The sequence below is a fragment of the Siphateles boraxobius genome, unplaced genomic scaffold (genome assembly GCF_051911475.1).
Source record: "Siphateles boraxobius isolate OS27281-9 unplaced genomic scaffold, OSU_SipBor_1 130, whole genome shotgun sequence".
In the NCBI taxonomy this organism is placed as follows: Eukaryota; Metazoa; Chordata; class Actinopteri; order Cypriniformes; family Leuciscidae; genus Siphateles; species Siphateles boraxobius.
The window spans coordinates 1,410,001-1,430,556 of NW_027508734.1; the positions used below are offsets into that span (position 1 = coordinate 1,410,001).

Here is a 20,556-nt window from a genome sequence, read left to right on the forward strand (position 1 = left end):
GAATAAAAGTATTGATTAATTTTATTTATTTTAGAAATTCTTACTGACCCCAAACTTTTAAACGGTAGTGTTTAATGTTACAAAAGCTTTCATTTCAGATAAATACTGTTCTTTTGAACTTTCTGTTCATCAAAAAATCCTGAAATAAAAATGTAAATAACTGTTTTCAACACTGATAATAATCATAAATGTTTCTTGAGCATCAAATCATCATATTATAGTGATTTCTGAAGGATCATGTGACACTGAAGACTGGAGTAATGATGCTGAAAATTCAGCTTTGATCACAGGAATAAATTACATTTTAAATTATATAAAAATAGAAAACAGTTATTTAAAATTGTCATAATATTGAACAATATTACAGTTTTTTTTTTTTTGTTAATCAAATAAATGCAGCCTTGGTGAGTAGAAGAGACTTCTTTTAAAAACATTAAAAATCGTACATATCCTAAACTTTTGACTGGTAGTGTAAATATTCCAGAAAATAAGGAATACGTTTGTGTGTGTGTGAGGAGGAGTGTTTTAATCTGTATGTGTGTGTGTGTGTCCGTCAGGTGTGAAGCTCTGCGACGCCTACAACACCGTCCTGGAGTTCGTGAAGAAAGAGAAACCAGACCTGGTCAGCAAGCTCACGAAAAACCTCGGGTTTGTGTCTGAAACCCTCGGGATGTGTTGTGTGTTTGTTGGCACTGTAAATGTTCAATACGAAGCGTGAGAAATGAGCCTCGATCAGGGCATCGGTGTGTGACTGACGTGTGTGTGTGTGTGTGTGTGTGTGTGTGCTGCAGGTTCGCCATGGGGATTGAGTTCAGGGAAGGATCGCTCGTGCTGAACGCAAAAAATCAGTTCAAACTGAAAAGAGGTGAGTGTGTGTGTGAATACTTCATCTGTATTGTGTTGGGGTGCTTCGATTGGTCAGCTGATAATCGCTCTGGGAAGTTTGCTCATAAACCGATCTCATGCTGAAGACGCATAAAGACACGCAAAACTAACAGCACGGAATACACAACTGCGCTAAAATGGTCAATACACACACACACACACGTATGTACAAAATGATCGTTTTGATGAGTGTGCGTTTAGAGGGTTGTGTAACAGTATATTAGATCCGTGCATTCGGTCTTAAAGTGACAGCACCCTAATAATCCTGCTGTCTCTTATTGTCTGAATGACATTAATGACACTCACTGCTCTTTAATGACTAACTTTTGTAACCTTAAGGATTAATCTGCGTTTAATTTATTCAGGGAAGAAGTTTTACATTTAATTCCTTATTAAATTTCTTTAGTATTTCTTCCCTCAATACAAACGTTAGACCTACCTGAAAAAAACGTGTATTTAATCTGTATGTTTATTCTATTTTATTTATTTGTGCTACTGCTTGTAAATTGTTTATTTGTTCTTATTTTATTACTGACTGTTTACTCGTCTTGTTTGTGAATTCAGTTCAGAGTTATAAATCAGCCTTGTGCTGTGTGTAAGCTATTGTAAAAACTAAAATTAACCATTTAGGTGGAATAATTATACTTTTTTTTTTGAAAATGTCTAAAAATGCACCCCCTCAAATAATAAATCCCCCCTCAAGAGTCACTTCAGGAGCGATCTCCATCTTCAGGACTGAGTGAATGTCTGTAAAATCTGATTGGAGCATCTCTATAAATAACTATAACTCTACATAAGTCAAATATATGGGCATCGGTGGTCGCATCTTCCTGTGATCCTGATCGGAGCACCCTTACTCTTTTGCGTTGTCATTCAAATATTTTGTTCCTGTAATTAAATAGTATTAATTTAGCTTTTTTTTTTTAAGATTCATGATGCTGTTCGACAAGTGTATTATTGTGTGTAATGTTCAAAATGTACAGTTTTGTTTGTGTATCAAAAACTCTACTAGCAATTCTTCTGATTAAAAATGATATTATCTTCAGTTTGTCTGTAAAATTAAATTATTAATATTATGTTCTTATATTGAGAGAAAAAAATACATATCTCAATTTTTGGTCATATCGTGCGGCACTAAAAACAAGCACAGCAAACTTGAATAAATGGGGACATAGAAATACATCCATTCATCAATTCAATCTTCCAATCCATCCATAATATTGAATAATTTATATTATTATTTAAATACTGTCTACTGTAACCTGTAGATTTCCATACTAATGGTTGTCTTAATTTATTTATTTTAAGACATTAAACCTTCTAGCTTTTTTGGCAGGAGCCTTTAACTTCTCTCTTGTTGACAACAGCCTGTTTATAAGTGTTTCTCATAGCAAGTCTGAAGACGCAACACACGGCATCCATCGCCACAAACACACGTTATGAGCGAGGCTCTGAGACGCTGAGTCGCTGCGCTTTACTCTGAAACACGCATGTTTGCGCTAACTGATGCCTGTGTGTTTGTGAAGGGATGGTTTTCAGTGTCAGTCTGGGACTCGCTGATTTGATCAACAAAGAAGGGAAGAAAGACGAGCAGAAGAAATACGCCCTCTTTATTGGAGACTCCATACAGATCAATGAGGTGGGTTATGATTAATAAACAGATCAATGAGTGTGGTTATGATTAATAAACAGATCAATGAGGCGGGTTATGATTAATAAACAGATCAATGAGGCGGGTTATGCTGTTCACCTGTTTCTTGTTGCCGGGATAGAAATGAGCCATTGTGAGCGAATCGCTTTAACCGTTCCTGTAATCATGTGTGTGTCCGCAGGAGGATCAAGCCACCATCCTCACCCCGGTCAAGAAGAAGATTAAAAACGTTGGGATTTTCCTAAAGGTAACGTGTTCGTTTCAGTTTGAGAACGTCAAAATCCCACTCCTTATGAATGCATTAAAAACAAGATATTACGCGATTGACTGCGATTTGTTAGATATGCTTCCATCCATGTATTTTTATTTTTATACAAATTTTGGGTCCCACTTTATATTAAGTGGCTTTAACTACTGTGTATTAACATTGAAATTAATAATTTGATACAATGGACTTACTGTGTTCATGCATGATTTTGACCTTTCCCCTAACCTTACCCGTATCACTCCTCAGTAGCGGCACAAGTGTTTTACTGTGCAACATCAACACAATAAGTCAATCCTGTGGCGGGAAAAAGATGCGTTTACCCTTTTTGACCAAGTCAATTAAACAAGGTGTCAAAACTGAATTGACTTACGGTCATTTATTGAAAATATCAGTAACTTGTTTGTTTTTGGTCCTGCCAATTTTTAATTTCATAAATGATTTTCATCATGGCAAACTTTGAAGGACTTATTTAGTTAATTACATTTAACCTTCATCCTTCCCGCGCACTGTGTAACACAATGACCCGAAGCCCTAAAATTATACTTCATTTATTTTTGTCCTGAAAGCTTATTTTATTTCCTTTTTGATAATATTCTACTTTTTTTAATGCAATTTCTTATTTTATTAACCTTTAAATTACTAGATTTGATCAATAAATAATAAATAAATAGAAATGTAACCACATTTCTCACATCTTTCAAATTCAATACATTGTACCAAATATTGCGATAAAAAAATGTTGGATGGAAACCAACAAGACGTGAAATCAGTTATTTTATGCAATATTCACAACTTTGTATTGAAAAAATAAAGATGGGAAAGAACTTAAACTGTTTTCTGTGTGCACTTCTAGAACGATGACGAAGATGACGATGAGGAAGAGGATAATAATGCCGATGAGCTGCTGGGTAAAGGAGCTCGTGGCGCCGCCCTGCTGACCGACAGAACCAGGGTATTTACTTCTGTTTATTATTCATAACCATCATCTATTCACACACCTTCAACATTACTCACATTATCACTGTTTATTCACTATAGTTTAGAAAATTGTATTAAATGACAAGAATTATGTTGAATATCTGTCAGCTGTTAAATTTAACTACACGATTAGATAATACCAGTTTAGCTCAACCAATCACCAAGCAATGCTTCATGTTGTTCAGTCTGTGCTATAAAAAGTTTCATTAGTTATTAAAGAAGAATCTTTATACATTAGTCCACTGTATAAATAAGTTTTGTGTCTAATATGTCACAGTTTACTTTATTTTGCTCTTCTCACTTACAGAAATGAACTATAGAGTCCTGCACACACTAGTGAAAATTATCACAAATTATATCTGGTGTCTGAATCGATTTTAGTTTGACTGTATTCACCTGTGTGTGTGTGTGTGTGCGCTCACGTTCACTGTGGTCTGATTGGTCAGAATGAGATGACGGCTGAGGAAAAGAGGCGGGCCCATCAGAAGGAACTGGCCAATCAGGTGAACGAGGAGGCCAAGCGGCGGCTGACGGAGCAGAAGGGAGGACAGCAGATCCAGAAGTGAGATTTACAACACACACACACACACACACACCAACGCTTCTATAGGTCACACTAGTTTGACTTAAAGGTGGACTGTGTAATATTTAGGAGGATCTGTTGACAGAAATGCAATATTATATACATAACTATGTTTTCAGTGGTGTATAAAGACCTTACGTAATGAAGCGTTATGTATTTATTAGCTTAGAATGAGCCGTTTCTCTCCACACACACCGCGGGTCTCCTTACATCCACATGTTTCTACAGTGGCCCTGAACGGACAAACGCGTTTCGTCACTGTTGTTGTTCTTGAAGCTAGCTAAACTGACACAATGATGAACAAGCGACAATAATATTCACAATAACATCGTTTTACTGAATAATTAAGTAAACCTAATTTCTTAATTTATCTTTGTAAAGAAACTTCACTGCTTAACTGGCTACTCTCTGCTGTCTCAGACAACGACATCACTTCCTGTCGGCCACCGTAACTTCTGTTGGGTGCGATTCACAACCTCACCACTAGATGCCGCTAGAAAATCACAAACTGCACCGTAAAACACAGGAATTACAAAATAACAAATTATTTGATGTAAATCCTGTGGCGGGAAAAAGATGCGTTTACCCTTCTTGACCAAGTCGAGTAAACAAGGTGTCAAAACTGAATTGACTTACGGTCATTTATTGAAAATGGCAGTAACTTGTTAACAATTTTTAACTTCACGAGACACTGATTTTTATCATGGCAAATTTATTTAGTGAGATGGAACCAGAAAAACGAACTTTTTCCCCCACCTCACAAGTAAATGAGGGAAATTATTAAATAATATTACGGAATTGTGAAATATACAAAAAAAAATCCTTAGTTGAATTTTGATAAAATGAGTTCTATTATAGTGTTGAATCTTGTATGTCCTGTAGTGAAGCTGATAAGTCAATATATAGTATATGCTCATATATACTATATATATTTATGCTCATTTATTGAAATGTCAGTAACGTTTGTTTTCGGTCCGGCCAATTTTTTATTTCATGAGACAATGATTTTCATCATGGCAAACTTATTTAGTGAGATGGAACCAGATAGAAAACTAACTTTTCTCACAATTACATTTAACCTTATAACACAAAATGAGCCGAAGTCCTAAAATTATACTTAACTTTTCCTGTCCAGCTTATTTCATTTTGATGATATTTTTTTTAAATGCAATTTTTAAGTTGATTTTTATAAAATGTGTTCTATTATAATGTTGAATCTGAATGTCATGTAATGAACTTCAGTACATTTAAATACAGCCAGCATCGCTGTGAACGCTCTTCTCTCCTAATGTTCCCCGTTCAGAGCCAGAAAGTCCAATGTGTCGTATAAGAACGTTTCCCAGATGCCCCGGGAGAAGGACATCAGAGACATGAAGATCTTCATCGATAAGAAGTACGAGACGGTCATCATGCCCGTGTTTGGCATCGCCACGCCTTTTCACATCGCCACCATCAAGGTAACTCTCGCTTAACATCAACTAAGAATGAACAGTACTTCAGCACTTATTAATCTTCCTTAATATTAATTTCAACATTTTACTAATACGTTATTAAAATCAACGGTTGTATTTGTTAACACTAATGCACTGTGAGCTAACAAGAAAAAACAATGAACAGCTGTATTTTAATTTAACTAATATTAATGCATACTGTAACAAATGTATTGGTCATTGTTAGTTAATGATACATTTACTAATGTTAACTAATGAACCTTATTGTAAAGTGTTACCGATATATGAAATAACAATATTAATGAAATATTACGAACTGCTTTATCTGAATTGTTTTTGCTGAAGAAGATTGAGTCTGGCCCGTGTTTTGGCCTCATCTGAGTCGTGTGTGTGTGTGCGCGTGTGTGCGCGTGTGTGCGCGTGTGTGCGCGTGTGTGTGCGTGTGCGTGTGTGTGTGTGTGTGTGTGTGTGTGTGTGTGTGTGTGTGTGTGTGTGCAGAACATCAGTATGTCAGTAGAAGGAGACTACACCTATCTGAGGATAAACTTCTTCGTGCCGGGCAGTTCGCTGGGGCGTCACGAGGGCAACATCTTCCCAAACCCCGAGGCCACGTTTGTCAAAGAGATGTAAGAGATTCATGAAACACAATGTGTATAAATTGCTCGAAAAATCTTTTAAAGTCCCCCGTGGTCAATTTTATCCCTTAAAACTCATCTTTAATCACCAAAATGACACATTTGTATGTTTTTCCTTGGAAAAAAATATCTTGAATGTAACTCGACACCCTTGCCTCATTTAGTATGCGCTGTAAAGCCTGAACAATCTCTGTTACTGTAATCTCCTATTATCTCTGTAAAGCTGTTTGAATCCATTTATATAGCGCTTTTATCAATATAAATGAAGGTGACTTGACTTTAAGCATGACCTTACGAACAACATTGAAGTTTCTCTGTAACACGCGGCTCTTTTCCTGTGTTAGCACGTACCGCGCGTCTAACCTAAAGTCCCCGGGCGATCACTCGGTTCCCTCCACAAACCTGCAGAACGCCTTCCGCATCATCAAGGAGGTGCAGAAGCGCTACAAGACCCGCGAGGCGGAGGAGAAGGAGAAGGAGGGCATCGTCAAGCAGGACTCGCTCGTCATCAACCTCAACCGCAGCAACCCCAAACTCAAAGACCTCTACATCCGACCCAACATCGCCCAGAAGAGGATGCAGGGCTCGCTCGAGGCGCACACCAACGGTGAGGGGCGGCTTCAGAGCTGCGGTACAGGGATAGTTCACCCCAACATGAAAATCACCCCATGATTTACTCACCCTCAAGCCATCCTAGGTGTGTGTGTATATATATATATATATATATGACATTCTTCTTTCAGACGAATACTATCAGTTATATTAAAGGAGCATTTCACCCCTGGGAACCTTGATCTTCATTGAAAGTGGGTCATATATGTATTCGAAATCTGTCAAAATTTTCAAATTTGGTGCCTTTTTGACCGAGTTATGACAGAAAATAACTTTATAGCGCATTAGTTTGGTAAACCACATTTCCCACAATGCAACGCGTTTGAACAGCTCCAGAAGCCACTCCCACTAATCCAGAACACCGCCTATGCGTGACCCGCCTATACGAGAATGCATTAACTTACGCTAGCTAAAGTTACCACTTGAGTTTGAAAATCATTTGCAATCTCATTCTTGATTTATTCCTTCTTACTATTTATTTTGAAATGGTGAACTATTGTATGGTACCGGGATGTTCAGTCACCTCAAGGAAAGGTCCAAAAGTAAGTTTTCATGCCCTACCGAGAGAGTAGGAGAGTATCTAGGACGCCTCTGTCCATATGCGGTGCGAAACTCGGATGGGTCACAACACAACACTCCATGTCCGTGTCTGCCTCTGACATTTCTTCTAGAAGGAATTGGCATTTTAGAGATTCTTTGCAGCAGACAGACTCTAGCTCGGGGTCCATAGGCGCACAGTTACAGCACGAGCACCACCAATTCGCTACAGCGCGAGCAAGCCCGGGCTTCTCGTCCGCGCCGGCTGGTCTCCTGCGGCGGCCGACGCCGCCGCCTCTTGTTCCTCCATCAGCCTCAGCTGCTCTTCGCTATATTGTGGCTCGTATAAATAGCCACGAACATCAGTTTCGAGCAAAAGATTTTCAAAATCCTCGTCTTCCATATCGTGTGTCGTAAATTCAGGCATTATGGTAAATCTAACTCCTTGAGCGCTTGCTAGCTTAGCTTGCTGTCTTCCAAGCAAGATGGCAGATTAATAGTTTAGTCCCACCCACTGATCTGTAATAGGCCGGTGGGGTGGGTGGGTCCCACGCTCTTGAATAATAATGAGCTAACGGCTGTAGTTTTCTTAATATGCAATGAAATTTATCTTCCGTCCTATCGTGACGCAAAATGACGATATTTACGTCACGATAGGACGGAAGTAAAACACTTAAATCCTTTTTTCTCCCATCTCAGAAAAAAACAAGTAAAATTCCACCATCATTATAATATATGACTGGGTTTCTAACAATACAAACCTTAATGCAAATGGGTGAAGTGACCCTTTAACAAATGTCCTGGCTCTTCCAAGCTTTATAATGGCACTTTTATGACGGATAGATGCACTTTTATGATGGACAGATGCACTTTTATGATGGACAGATGCACTTTTATGATGGACAGATGCACTTTTATGATGGATAGATGCACTTTTATGATGGACAGATGCACTTTTATGATGGATAGATGCACTTTTATGACGGATAGATGCACTTTTATGACGGATAGATGCACTTTTATGACGGATAGATGCACTTTTATGACGGATAGATGCACTTTTATGACGGATAGATGCACTTTTATGACGGATAGATGCACTTTTATGATGGAAAGATGCACTTTTATGATGGACAGATGCACTTTTATGATGGACAGATGCACTTTTATGATGGATAGATGCACTTTTATGACGGATAGATGCACTTTTATGACGGATAGATGCACTTTTATGACGGATAGATGCACTTTTATGATGGATAGATGCACTTTTATGATGGATAGATGCACTTTTATGATGGACAGATGCACTTTTATGATGGATAGATGCACTTTTATGATGGACAGATGCACTTTTATGATGGATAGATGCACTTTTATGATGGATAGATGCACTTTTATGATGGATAGATGCACTTTTATGATGGACAGATGCACTTTTATGATGGATAGATGCACTTTTATGACGGATAGATGCACTTTTATGACGGATAGATGCACTTTTATGACGGATAGATGCACTTTTATGACGGATAGATGCACTTTTATGACGGATAGATGCACTTTTATGATGGAAAGATGCACTTTTATGATGGACAGATGCACTTTTATGATGGACAGATGCACTTTTATGATGGATAGATGCACTTTTATGACGGATAGATGCACTTTTATGACGGATAGATGCACTTTTATGACGGATAGATGCACTTTTATGATGGATAGATGCACTTTTATGATGGATAGATGCACTTTTATGATGGACAGATGCACTTTTATGATGGATAGATGCACTTTTATGATGGACAGATGCACTTTTATGATGGATAGATGCACTTTTATGATGGATAGATGCACTTTTATGATGGATAGATGCACTTTTATGATGGACAGATGCACTTTTATGATGGACAGATGCACTTTTATGATGGATAGATGCACTTTTATGACGGATAGATGCACTTTTATGACGGATAGATGCACTTTTATGATGGAAAGATGCACTTTTATGATGGACAGATGCACTTTTATGATGGACAGATGCACTTTTATGATGGATAGATGCACTTTTATGACGGATAGATGCACTTTTATGATGGATAGATGCACTTTTATGATGGATAGATGCACTTTTATGATGGATAGATGCACTTTTATGACGGATAGATGCACTTTTATGACGGATAGATGCACTTTTATGACGGATAGATGCACTTTTATGACGGATAGATGCACTTTTATGACGGATAGATGCACTTTTATGACGGATAGATGCACTTTTATGATGGATAGATGCACTTTTATGATGGACAGATGCACTTTTATGATGGATAGATGCACTTTTATGATGGACAGATGCACTTTTATGATGGATAGATGCACTTTTATGATGGACAGATGCACTTTTATGATGGATAGATGCACTTTTATGATGGATAGATGCACTTTTATGACGGATAGATGCACTTTTATGATGGATAGATGCACTTTTATGATGGATAGATGCACTTTTATGATGGACAGATGCACTTTTATGATGGACAGATGCACTTTTATGATGGATAGATGCACTTTTATGGATTTCAAAACAGAAACAGTCATTCACTGCCATCGGAAAGCTTGGAAGAGCCAGAACATTTTTAAAATATAACTGATTGTATTCGTCTGAAAGAAGAAAGTCATATACACCTAGGATGAGTTGATGGAGAGTAAATCATGGGCTATTTTTGGGTGAACTTGCCTTTTTAATGTGGGTTTTTAACAACTGATAATGCTGATACTCGATTGTATTAGAGCTGCACCATATAGCGCGATAAAATCCATATGGTTTGTTGTGATTGTCAGTTTTATACATCCATCCCGTCAAAATAAAAGTCTGATGGTTTCACAATTGAAAATGAAGAATTTAAGATGTGAATATTAGTATTGTAATTTTACAGTTATACTATAACATCCTCTTTTTATTAATTTGTTATTTTACAGTACAGCAGTAACAATATTACAATATATTTTTATTTAATTTAGCATTTGAATAAAAATAACAAAAATTATTTTATTTTTAAGTAAAACTGTAAAAAATCCCGAATAGTTCAGTCTTAAAAAGATGGTTCACACTCAAAGAAATAAAATCACCCAAAAATTTAAGCTGGAAAAAAAGAGTTTTTATTAATTAATTAATTAATTTATTTATTTTATTTATTCCAAATACTGCTAAAGTCATTTGGTGAACTTTACTTTTTCTTCATATTGCAATGTATATCACAGAAAAACTAAATATCGTGATGTCAGTTTTTATTTCCAATATCGTGCAGCCCTGGATTGTACGTATATTTGCGCAGGTATAATTACAATGTAACCTATTAATTGGAAGAATTGTCTCCTAACAAGCTAGTCAATAAATCTCACAATTGTATTAATCTATCAAATAAAGTTCAATGTCTTGGCGTCTCCAGGTTTCCGTTTCACGTCAGTACGCGGAGATAAAGTCGACATCCTTTACAACAACATCAAACACGCCGTATTCCAGCCCTGCGACGGGGAGATGATCATTGTGCTGCACTTCCATCTGAAGGTGCGGGATTTTACTGTCATTGGGATACTAGTAGCTTTTATTAATGTTTAATGATTTTTTATATTCTGTATTTTTCTTTAATTTATTTTCTGTATTTTTACTTATGTTCTGTGTTCTTTTTAATTATTTTTTATAATTTATGTATTTTTAATTTCTATTTTCTCTTTTTAAAATTTTTTTATATTGTCTTTCTGTTTTTTATAATTTTATATATTTTCTGTATTTTTATTAATTTGTTTTAAAAAATTATATTTTCTGTATTAAATCGTTTTTATATATTTTCTGTATTTTTTATATTATTTTCTGTATTTTAAATTATTTTGTTTTCTGTATTTTTTATATTTTCTGTTAATAATGTTTTTTTATATTTTCTGTATTTTAAATTTTGTATATTTTCTGTATTTTAAACTATTTTGTTTTCTGTATTTTTTATATTTTCTGTATTTTTATTATTCTTTTTGTTTTAATATTTTCTGTATTCTTTGTCCTTCTGTTTCTCAATACATTGACTGAATTTAACGCAGTTTTGTGTCTGTCGTAGAACGCCATCATGTTCGGTAAGAAGCGCCACACAGACGTGCAGTTCTACACAGAGGTGGGCGAGATCACGACAGATTTGGGCAAACACCAGCACATGCACGACCGCGACGACCTCTACGCAGAACAGATGGAGCGAGAGATGAGACACAAACTCAAATCCGCCTTCAAGAACTTCATCGAGAAGGTCGAGTCTCTCACCAAGGAAGAGCTGGAGTTTGAGGTTCCTTTCAGAGATCTCGGGTGAGGGAGCTAAAGCTAATGCAAAGTATTTGGAGTTAAAGCACAAACAAATTATGTTTTTTTGGGAGGGGGGTTAAAACAAGCTAGGCTTTTTGGCTTAATGCACAAGAGTTTTTTTTACTTAATTTTGTTTTGTTTTTCTTGACGCAACATATTTTTTGGGGTTACATCTATGAGGCTTTTTGAGGGTTAACACAAATTAGTTTTTTGTTATTTTTTTGCTTAACTCAATGTAGTTTATCAGGATAACGCAAAAGTTGCAGACGTTTAAGTTAACTGAAGTTTTAACAAGTTTCGTGCCAAATTTGCCACGGGGACGCAAAACCTCTGAGAGAGAATGCAAATGAAAGCAGTGCTTGTTGTTAAGTGACAAAAGGCTGTAAAGTGAGGTTTATGCAAAAAGCCCTTCTATAGAGATGGTTTTGCTGTAACATTGGATAAAGTTTAAGAACAAACTCCTGTGCATACGTACATGAAGTATAACGTTTTCATGAGATAGTTTATTCGTATTGATATGCACAGGAAAATATGTACTTATTAGTGAACGATACCCAGTGTATCAGCTTTGTCCCAGTTTCTCCTGGTTTGAGCCGTTATTCTCCACTGTTCCAGGTTCCAGGGCGCCCCCTACAGGAGCACATGTTTACTGCAGCCCACGTCCAGCTCGCTCTGCAACGTCACCGAGTGGGTGAGTCTCGCCACACGACCCACAGTAGTGCTGGAACGGATCTCAAAATTCACTGTTCGGATCATTTACGGTTTTTGAGCCACGGATCGGATCGTTTTTTAGATCAGTCAAAAAAAAAAAAAAGATATATATTCGTATATAAGCTCACTTGAAGATGCTACATCAATACAATACTACATCAAGAGCTACTAGCCTAACCTATAGAGTTCAAACATTATTAAAAACAAGTGAACAGTCAGTAATAAAATACATATCATACACACAAATTACAAGCAGAGATGAATACTAAATTGACAACTAAATAAAGTTACAAAGTCTAACAGTAGTATTCAGGTACAGAAATTAAAATGCAAACTAACACTTGTTTTAATTTCTACAGTGAACAAGCAAATACAGCTTTAACAAAGATGAAACTATTAACATTAATGACACAGACGACAGCAGGAATATTAGGCTACTGTCTCTTTAAGTCCCTATTTTCGCCTCTTCTTTTTCTGCATTTAAAATTGTTTGCATGTGTAAATTGGCAAGACAAAACTTGTCCAAGTGATAAACTTTCACTCTATGATGGTTAAATTTAGCAGTTAATCTGCGATCATATGAGTGACGAACCGTGGGGTAAGCTGGACCGTTCCACCCCTAACAGATACAGTCACACACACCCTACACACAGTCACACACACCCGTTCTCACGACCCGACTCTCTCTCGCAGCCTCCGTTCGTGGTGACGCTCGACGAGGTAGAGCTGGTTCACTTCGAGCGAGTCCAGTTCCACCTCAAGAACTTCGACGTGGTCATCGTTTATAAAGACTACAACAAGAAAGTCACCATGATCAACGCCGTGCCCGTCAACTCTCTGGATCCCATCAAAGAGTGGCTCAAGTAAGATTTTAACTAGTAACGTGTCACCATGGATGTACATTTAAAGTAAATGCATTTATTTGCAGCAGTTTTCATGTTATTTACTATCTTTAAAGGTGCAGTGTGTGATATTTAGCGGCATCTAGTGGTGAGATTGCGAATTGCAATCACTTCCTGTTGGCCACCGTAACTTCTGTTGATGTCGTCGTCTGAGACAGTAGCCAGTTAAACAATGAGGTTTCTTTATGAAGATAAATTAAGAAATTAGGTTTACTTGATTATTCAGTAAAACGATATGTTGTTGACACAGTGATGAACAAGTAACTAATAATCACAGTGTTTTCTTTTAGTAGCTTCTTTGTAGATAGAACAACTCGTTCTTCAATTCTGAAGCACGTTTGTCCATTCAGGACCACTGTAGAAACATGTGGATGTAAGGACACCCGGTGTGTGTAGACAGAAACGGCTCATTCTAAGCTAATAAACACATAACGGGTCATTATGCAAGGTCTTTATACACCACTGAAATATTGCATTTCTGTCAACAGATCCTGCTAAATATTACACAGTGCACCTTTAAGTTAAACATATCAGCCAATATAGAGGATGTCGGCATCTGCCATCTAAAAAACTGTATCGGTAAATCGCTAATGCTAACAGAGTGAATGTGTGTGTGTGCAGCTCGTGTGATATTAAGTACACCGAGGGCGTCCAGTCTCTGAACTGGACCAAGATCATGAAGACTATAGTGGACGACCCCGAGGGCTTCTTCGAACAGGGCGGCTGGTCCTTCCTCGACCCTGAGAGTGAGGTGAGACGTCTTGCTGTGAGCAGCAACAAGGTTTTTTATGGGAATTAACATAAATACGTTTTTTGGGGGGGTTAACGCAAAAGCATTTTTTGGGGGGTTAGCGCAAAATAGGTTTTTGTGGGTTAGCGCAAAATAGGTTTTTGTGGGTTAGCGCAAAAGAGGTTTTTTGGGGTTAGCGCAAAAGAGGTTTTTTGGGGTTAGCGCAAAAATGTTTTTTTAGGGGTTAACGCAAAAGAGGTTTTTGGGGTTTAACATAAAAAGTTTTGGGGGTTAGCGCAAAAGTGTTTTTTGGGGGGTTAGCGCAAAAGTGTTTTTTGGGGGGTTAGCGCAAAAGTGTTTTTTGGGGGGTTAACGCGAAAGTGTTTTTTTGGGGGGTTAGCACAAAAGACGTTTTTAGGGGGTTAGCGCAAAAGAGTTTTTTTAGGGGTTAACGCAAAAGAGGTTTTTGGGGTTTAACATAAAAAGTTTTGGGGGTTAGCGCAAAAGTGTTTTTTGGGGGGTTAGCGCAAAAGTGTTTTTTGGGGGGTTAGCGCAAAAGTGTTTTTTGGGGGGTTAACGCGAAAGTGTTTTTTTGGGGGGTTAGCACAAAAGACGTTTTTAGGGGGTTAGCGCAAAAGAGTTTTTTTAGGGGTTAACGCAAAAGAGGTTTTTGGGGTTTAACATAAAAAGTTTTGGGGGTTAGCGCAAAAGTGTTTTTTGGGGGGTTAGCGCAAAAGTGGTTTTTGGGGGGTTAGCGCAAAAGAGGTTTTTGGGGGTTAACGGAAAATTTTTTTGGGGGGGTTAACACAAAAGACGTTTTTTGGGGGTTAACGCAAAAGTGTTTTTTTGGGGGGGTTAGCACAAAATACGTTTTTTGGGGGTTAACGCAAACGTTTTTTGGGGGTTAACACAAAAGTGTTTTTTTGGGGGGGTTAGCACAAAAGACGTTTTTGGGGGTTAACGCAAAAGGGTTTTTTTGGGGGGGTTAGCACAAAATACGTTTTTTGGGGGTTAACGCAAACGTTTTTTGGGGGTTAACGCAAAAGGTTTTTGGGGGTTAGCACAAAAGAGGTTTTTGGGGGTTAACGGAAAATTTTTTTGGGGGGGTTAACACAAAAGACGTTTTTTGGGGGTTAACGCAAAAGTGTTTTTTTGGGGGGGTTAGCACAAAATACGTTTTTTGGGGGTTAACGCAAACGTTTTTTGGGGGTTAACACAAAAGTGTTTTTTTGGGGGGGTTAGCACAAAATACGTTTTTTGGGGGTTAACGCAAACGTTTTTTGGGGGTTAACACAAAAGTGTTTTTTTGGGGGGGTTAGCACAAAAGACGTTTTTTGGGGGTTAACGCAAAAGGGTTTTTTTGGGGGGGTTAGCACAAAATACGTTTTTTGGGGGTTAACGCAAACGTTTTTTGGGGGTTAACGCAAAAGTGTTTTTTTGGGGGGGTTAGCACAAAATACGTTTTTTGGGGGTTAACGCAAACGTTTTTTGGGGGTTAACACAAAAGTGTTTTTTTGGGGGGGTTAGCACAAAAGACATTTTTAGGGGGTTAACGCAAAAGAGGTTTTTGAAGGTTAACGTAATAGAGGTTTTTGAAGGATAACGTAATAGAGGTTTTTCGGGGTTAACGCAAAAGAGGTTTTTTGGGGTTAGCGCAAAAGAGGTTTTTTGGGGTTAGCGCAAAAATGTTTTTTTAGGGGTTAACGCAAAAGAGGTTTTTGGGGTTTAACATAAAACGTTTTGGGGGTTAGCGCAAAAGTGTTTTTTGGGGGGTTAGCGCAAAAGTGTTTTTTGGGGGGTTAGCGCAAAAGTGTTTTTTGGGGGGTTAACGCGAAAGTGTTTTTTTGGGGGGTTAGCACAAAAGTGTTTTTTGGGGGGTTAACGCGAAAGTGTTTTTTTGGGGGGTTAACGCGAAAGTGTTTTTTTGGGGGGTTAGCACAAAAGACGTTTTTAGGGGGTTAGCGCAAAAGAGTTTTTTTAGGGGTTAACGCAAAAGAGGTTTTTGGGGTTTAACATAAAAAGTTTTGGGGGTTAGCGCAAAAGTGTTTTTTGGGGGGTTAGCGCAAAAGAGTTTTTTGGGGGGTTAACGCAAAAGGTTTTTGGGGGTTAGCACAAAAGAGGTTTTTGGGGGTTAACGGAAAAAATTTTTGGGGGGGTTAACACAAAAGACGTTTTTTGGGGGTTAACGCAAAAGTGTTTTTTTGGGGGGGTTAGCACAAAATACGTTTTTTGGGGGTTAACGCAAACGTTTTTTGGGGGTTAACACAAAAGTGTTTTTTTGGGGGGGTTAGCACAAAAGACGTTTTTTGGGGGTTAACGCAAACGTTTTTTGGGGGTTAACGCAAAAGTGTTTTTTTGGGGGGGTTAGCACAAAATACGTTTTTTGGGGGTTAACGCAAACGTTTTTTGGGGTTTAACACAAAAGTGTTTTTTGGGGGGGGTTAGCACAAAAGACGTTTTTTGGGGGTTAACGCAAAAGGGTTTTTTTGGGGGGGTTAGCACAAAATACGTTTTTTGGGGGTTAACGCAAACGTTTTTTGGGGGTTAACGCAAAAGTGTTTTTTTGGGGGGGTTAGCACAAAAGACGTTTTTTGGGGGTTAACGCAAAAGGTTTTTTTTGGGGGGTTAACACAAAATACGTTTTTTGGGGGTTAACGCAAAAGGTTTTTTTTGGGGGGTTAACACAAAATACGTTTTTTGGGGGTTAACGCAAACGTTTTTGGGGGGTTAACGCAAAAGTGTTTTTTTGGGGGGGTTAGCACAAAAGACATTTTTAGGGGGTTAACGCAAAAGAGGTTTTTGAAGGTTAACGTAAAAGAGGTTTTTGGGGGTTAGCGCAAAAGATGCTTTTTGGGGGTTAATGTAAAAGAGTTTTTTTGTGGTGATTAACAGTGTTGTTGTTTGTGCGGTTATTAACGGTGTTGGTGTTTATGCCGTGTGTCTCAGGGAAGCGGAGCGGAGGACGACTCTGAGTCTGAGATGGAGGACGAGACCTTCAACCCCTCGGCTGATGAGGAGGAGGAGGAGGAGGAGGACAGTGATGAAGACTACTCCTCTGAGACCGAGGACTCCTGTAATGGTAAGGCTAGGTTCACTTTTGCTACAATAGGGGCTTTCTTTTCCTCGTTCCCAGAACTATTGGAGAAAGTTCCCGGAGTTTTGCGTGTTTGTTCGCACCGCAGGAACTAGAAACGATTTCAGTTCTAGAACCTCCTTTTGAGGAACTAATTTACTCCTACTTCAGAGTCGGTCTAAACCAGCGCTATAGGAACTACAGTGGCGTTAGTGTTCTCTGATTGACCGAACGCACGCAAAACACCAGAACCTGCCATTTAAAAATATAGGCTGTAATCTGTCTGTTTAGCTTTTTATTTACTCCATAAACTATCTCTACGAACATGTAAAACAGTAATAGATGAAGCTCTTAGCCTTTACGCTGAGGAGAAAATCCTACGTGACTTTGAGGAGACCGAGAGAAACATGATTATGTATTTCTGCTCAGCAACACTGGATATCAAACACAGCACACGCTAATAACTTTCTATGTGTCACAGTTCTATCTAGTAACGTATTAGGACCGTTAGACAGATCGTAAAGTAATGAACACGGAGAATGTGAGCGCTGTCGAAAATAAAAGTCTCAACAAGCGAGTCTTGCGTCACTCCAGAGGCGTTCAAACTTTTTGAAATGTAAGTCCTGGAATCCCTTGAAAGCTGCTGTATTTATGCAGAGCTACTTGAATGTTACAGAGTGCTTGAATTATTGAAAGACAATATATGAGAAATTACTGCTTCATTTTTTCGATGAGACAATATTTTCATGAAAAAATGAACGCTTCAGTCCGTCTGATATAGAGACGTTTCGCACGGCTATGAACGTGATATTGCTCATATAAATATCCAAGTATACGATACAGCTTTCATAATTCAGGTCCATCATAATTAATGGGGACAAAAATCAGTTTGAATAAGGAAAGCGATTTCTTCAGTATCCTTTCAATGGTTAAAGTTACCACAGTTATTGCACGCGGATCCTTAAAAAGTCTTAAATTAGATTTTTAAAATATAAGGCCATAAAAAGTCTTATAAAGTCTTATTTCTACTTATGAAAGGTCTTAAATTTTAGATGACACTTCGACTTAGACATATCTAAATGTTTTCCAAATTAAAACTATCTAATTAGCGTACGTATTATTTTTTATTATTCTATCTTTGTGGATTTGGTTGTTCACGTGACAATTCGCATCACACTCGCGGCAGAATAACGTCTGCCGCGAGTGTGACTTGCCGTCGCCTAATGGCGGTTTTAGTTTCATATTTAAAGTACCCTTTAATTAAAACCGTTAAAATTAGAAATCATTTCATATTTAAATATGGATTATTGATTTTAAAAGAAACTCTCATAGCTTTATTTATGCAATTGTAAATGGAGTGTAAATATATTAATGCCGCTTCTGTGTCACCTCTGCACTGCAAAGATGGATTTTGATTGAATGATTTAATTTGACTGGTAACCGTGGTACTGTACAATTATTGTGTTATTAAGTACTATTGCATAATTTATTTTGAATGTTAGTATTTGACATAAAAGGTGATGCATAACTCTAAATAATTTTAGAAAAAATGTCCATATATAGTTGAAAATGCCCCTGGAAATCAATTTAAGGTGGCAAATATTGCACATTATGTTTAAAAAATAATGTCTGTCACTGCTGTGAACTGACCACTGCATAGAATATGAAAAATATGAATATCTTTGTGAGTCTGCTGTTAAAAACAGGCCTAAACCAGCCATGGCACCAGCACAAAAACACAATCAGTAAAATATCATCTAATTATTATCAACAAAACGTTGAAAATATCAAGATATATTTTTGTCAATATTGCACACCCCTAATGTACGGTATTAATTTTGATTTCTTCAGGTCTTAAAAAGCCTTAAATTTGACTTTAAAAAGTGTGCATTCGTACCATTTTGTTTTCTTAGTATATTTTTATTTATCTGTTTGCCTTTTTTAGAACTTGAAAGATAAAAATGATATTGTTTGATAAGTGAAATCTCTGATTGTAGTCGTTGAAAGTCCTGGAATTTCATTTTACAGTGTCTGTACGAACCCTGTGTAATTGGTTGTCTGAGTGATCATGTGATTGTTGATCTCAGATTACAGCGCGTCACTGGGCAGCGAGGAGGAGAGTGGGAAAGACTGGGACGAACTGGAGGAGGAAGCCAGGAAAGGTGAGTTCAATCTACCGTTTCCCTCCAGAATGATGTCACTTCCTGGAGGATTTGTGAGTTATGTTATAGCGATATGTATTGGCAAGACGGCACATGTGAATACTAGGGTAAAAATGTAGAATAATAGATATCGCTATTCTTCCCTAGTTAATCAATCACAGTACATTTAAGACGAGTTTTGTATTACGAGTTTTCTCGAATGTTATGTTTAAATATGCGAATGATGCGTTATTTAATTAAATATGCATTAATTTGCACACATTTCCAGAACAGAAATCTAAACTTTGGATAAAGCCAAGTTCAAAATTCCTTTTTATCACCTTTATCAATACTGTAAAAAAACAGAAAAAGAAAAAAAAGTTTTAGGAATAAAATGTTCTTTAGATAAATTAATATTAATCTTATTTGAAGTAATAAAAACTATAATGTGGTAGTATTATTAAGCTTAACACTATTAATAGTAGTGTTTCCCTCTGTCAGAGGAGTTTGGAAAACTCGATTTGAGCCTTTAATGATATGAATTGTAATTGAAATCTACAGACTCAAATAGAAGTTCAATGCGTTTTAACACTTCATTTTTTAAGTGTTCAACGCTTACCATTTAAACATTTAACACTTAATTGTGTGTTTTGGGTATTTTCTTTCCACTAATCTGAATAGACAAATCTATGGAAGCTTGTTTCCGCCACAGAATAAAACATTTTAAAAGATAATTCTGACTTTATATCACGCAGTTCTGACTATATATATATTTATATCACACAATTGTGACTGTACCAGCAGCCATATCACCCTGTAGCCCAAGACTGGTTGCGCACTGAAGCTAAGCAGGGCTGAGTCTGGTCAGTGTCTGGATGGGAGACTCCTGAGAAAACCAGGTTGCTGCTGGAAGAGGTGTGAGTGAGGCCAGCAGGGGGCGCTCACCCTGTGGTCTGTTTGGTCCTAACGCCCCAGTATAGTGACGGGGACACTATACTGTCAAAGAGCATCGTCCTTCAGATGAGACGTTAAACCGAGGTCCTGACTCTCT

General features: G+C 37.5%; 1 protein-coding gene across 1 annotated transcript in view; it reads left to right on the forward strand.

Moving 5' to 3' along the window:
• Window positions 1–20,556, forward strand: part of supt16h (SPT16 homolog, facilitates chromatin remodeling subunit) — a 33,138-nt gene that overhangs the window by 10,052 nt on the left and 2,530 nt on the right. Inside the window, exons 8-23 of the mRNA XM_077227433.1 lie at window positions 558–648; window positions 792–865; window positions 2,412–2,524; window positions 2,718–2,783; window positions 3,658–3,756; window positions 4,229–4,344; window positions 5,669–5,822; window positions 6,315–6,442; window positions 6,796–7,058; window positions 11,053–11,171; window positions 11,713–11,951; window positions 12,564–12,639; window positions 13,353–13,522; window positions 14,183–14,312; window positions 17,238–17,370; window positions 19,452–19,526. Of these exons, the coding sequence (XP_077083548.1) occupies window positions 558–648; window positions 792–865; window positions 2,412–2,524; window positions 2,718–2,783; window positions 3,658–3,756; window positions 4,229–4,344; window positions 5,669–5,822; window positions 6,315–6,442; window positions 6,796–7,058; window positions 11,053–11,171; window positions 11,713–11,951; window positions 12,564–12,639; window positions 13,353–13,522; window positions 14,183–14,312; window positions 17,238–17,370; window positions 19,452–19,526 (2,046 nt within the window). The remainder of the gene's footprint in view (window positions 1–557; window positions 649–791; window positions 866–2,411; window positions 2,525–2,717; window positions 2,784–3,657; window positions 3,757–4,228; window positions 4,345–5,668; window positions 5,823–6,314; window positions 6,443–6,795; window positions 7,059–11,052; window positions 11,172–11,712; window positions 11,952–12,563; window positions 12,640–13,352; window positions 13,523–14,182; window positions 14,313–17,237; window positions 17,371–19,451; window positions 19,527–20,556) is intronic.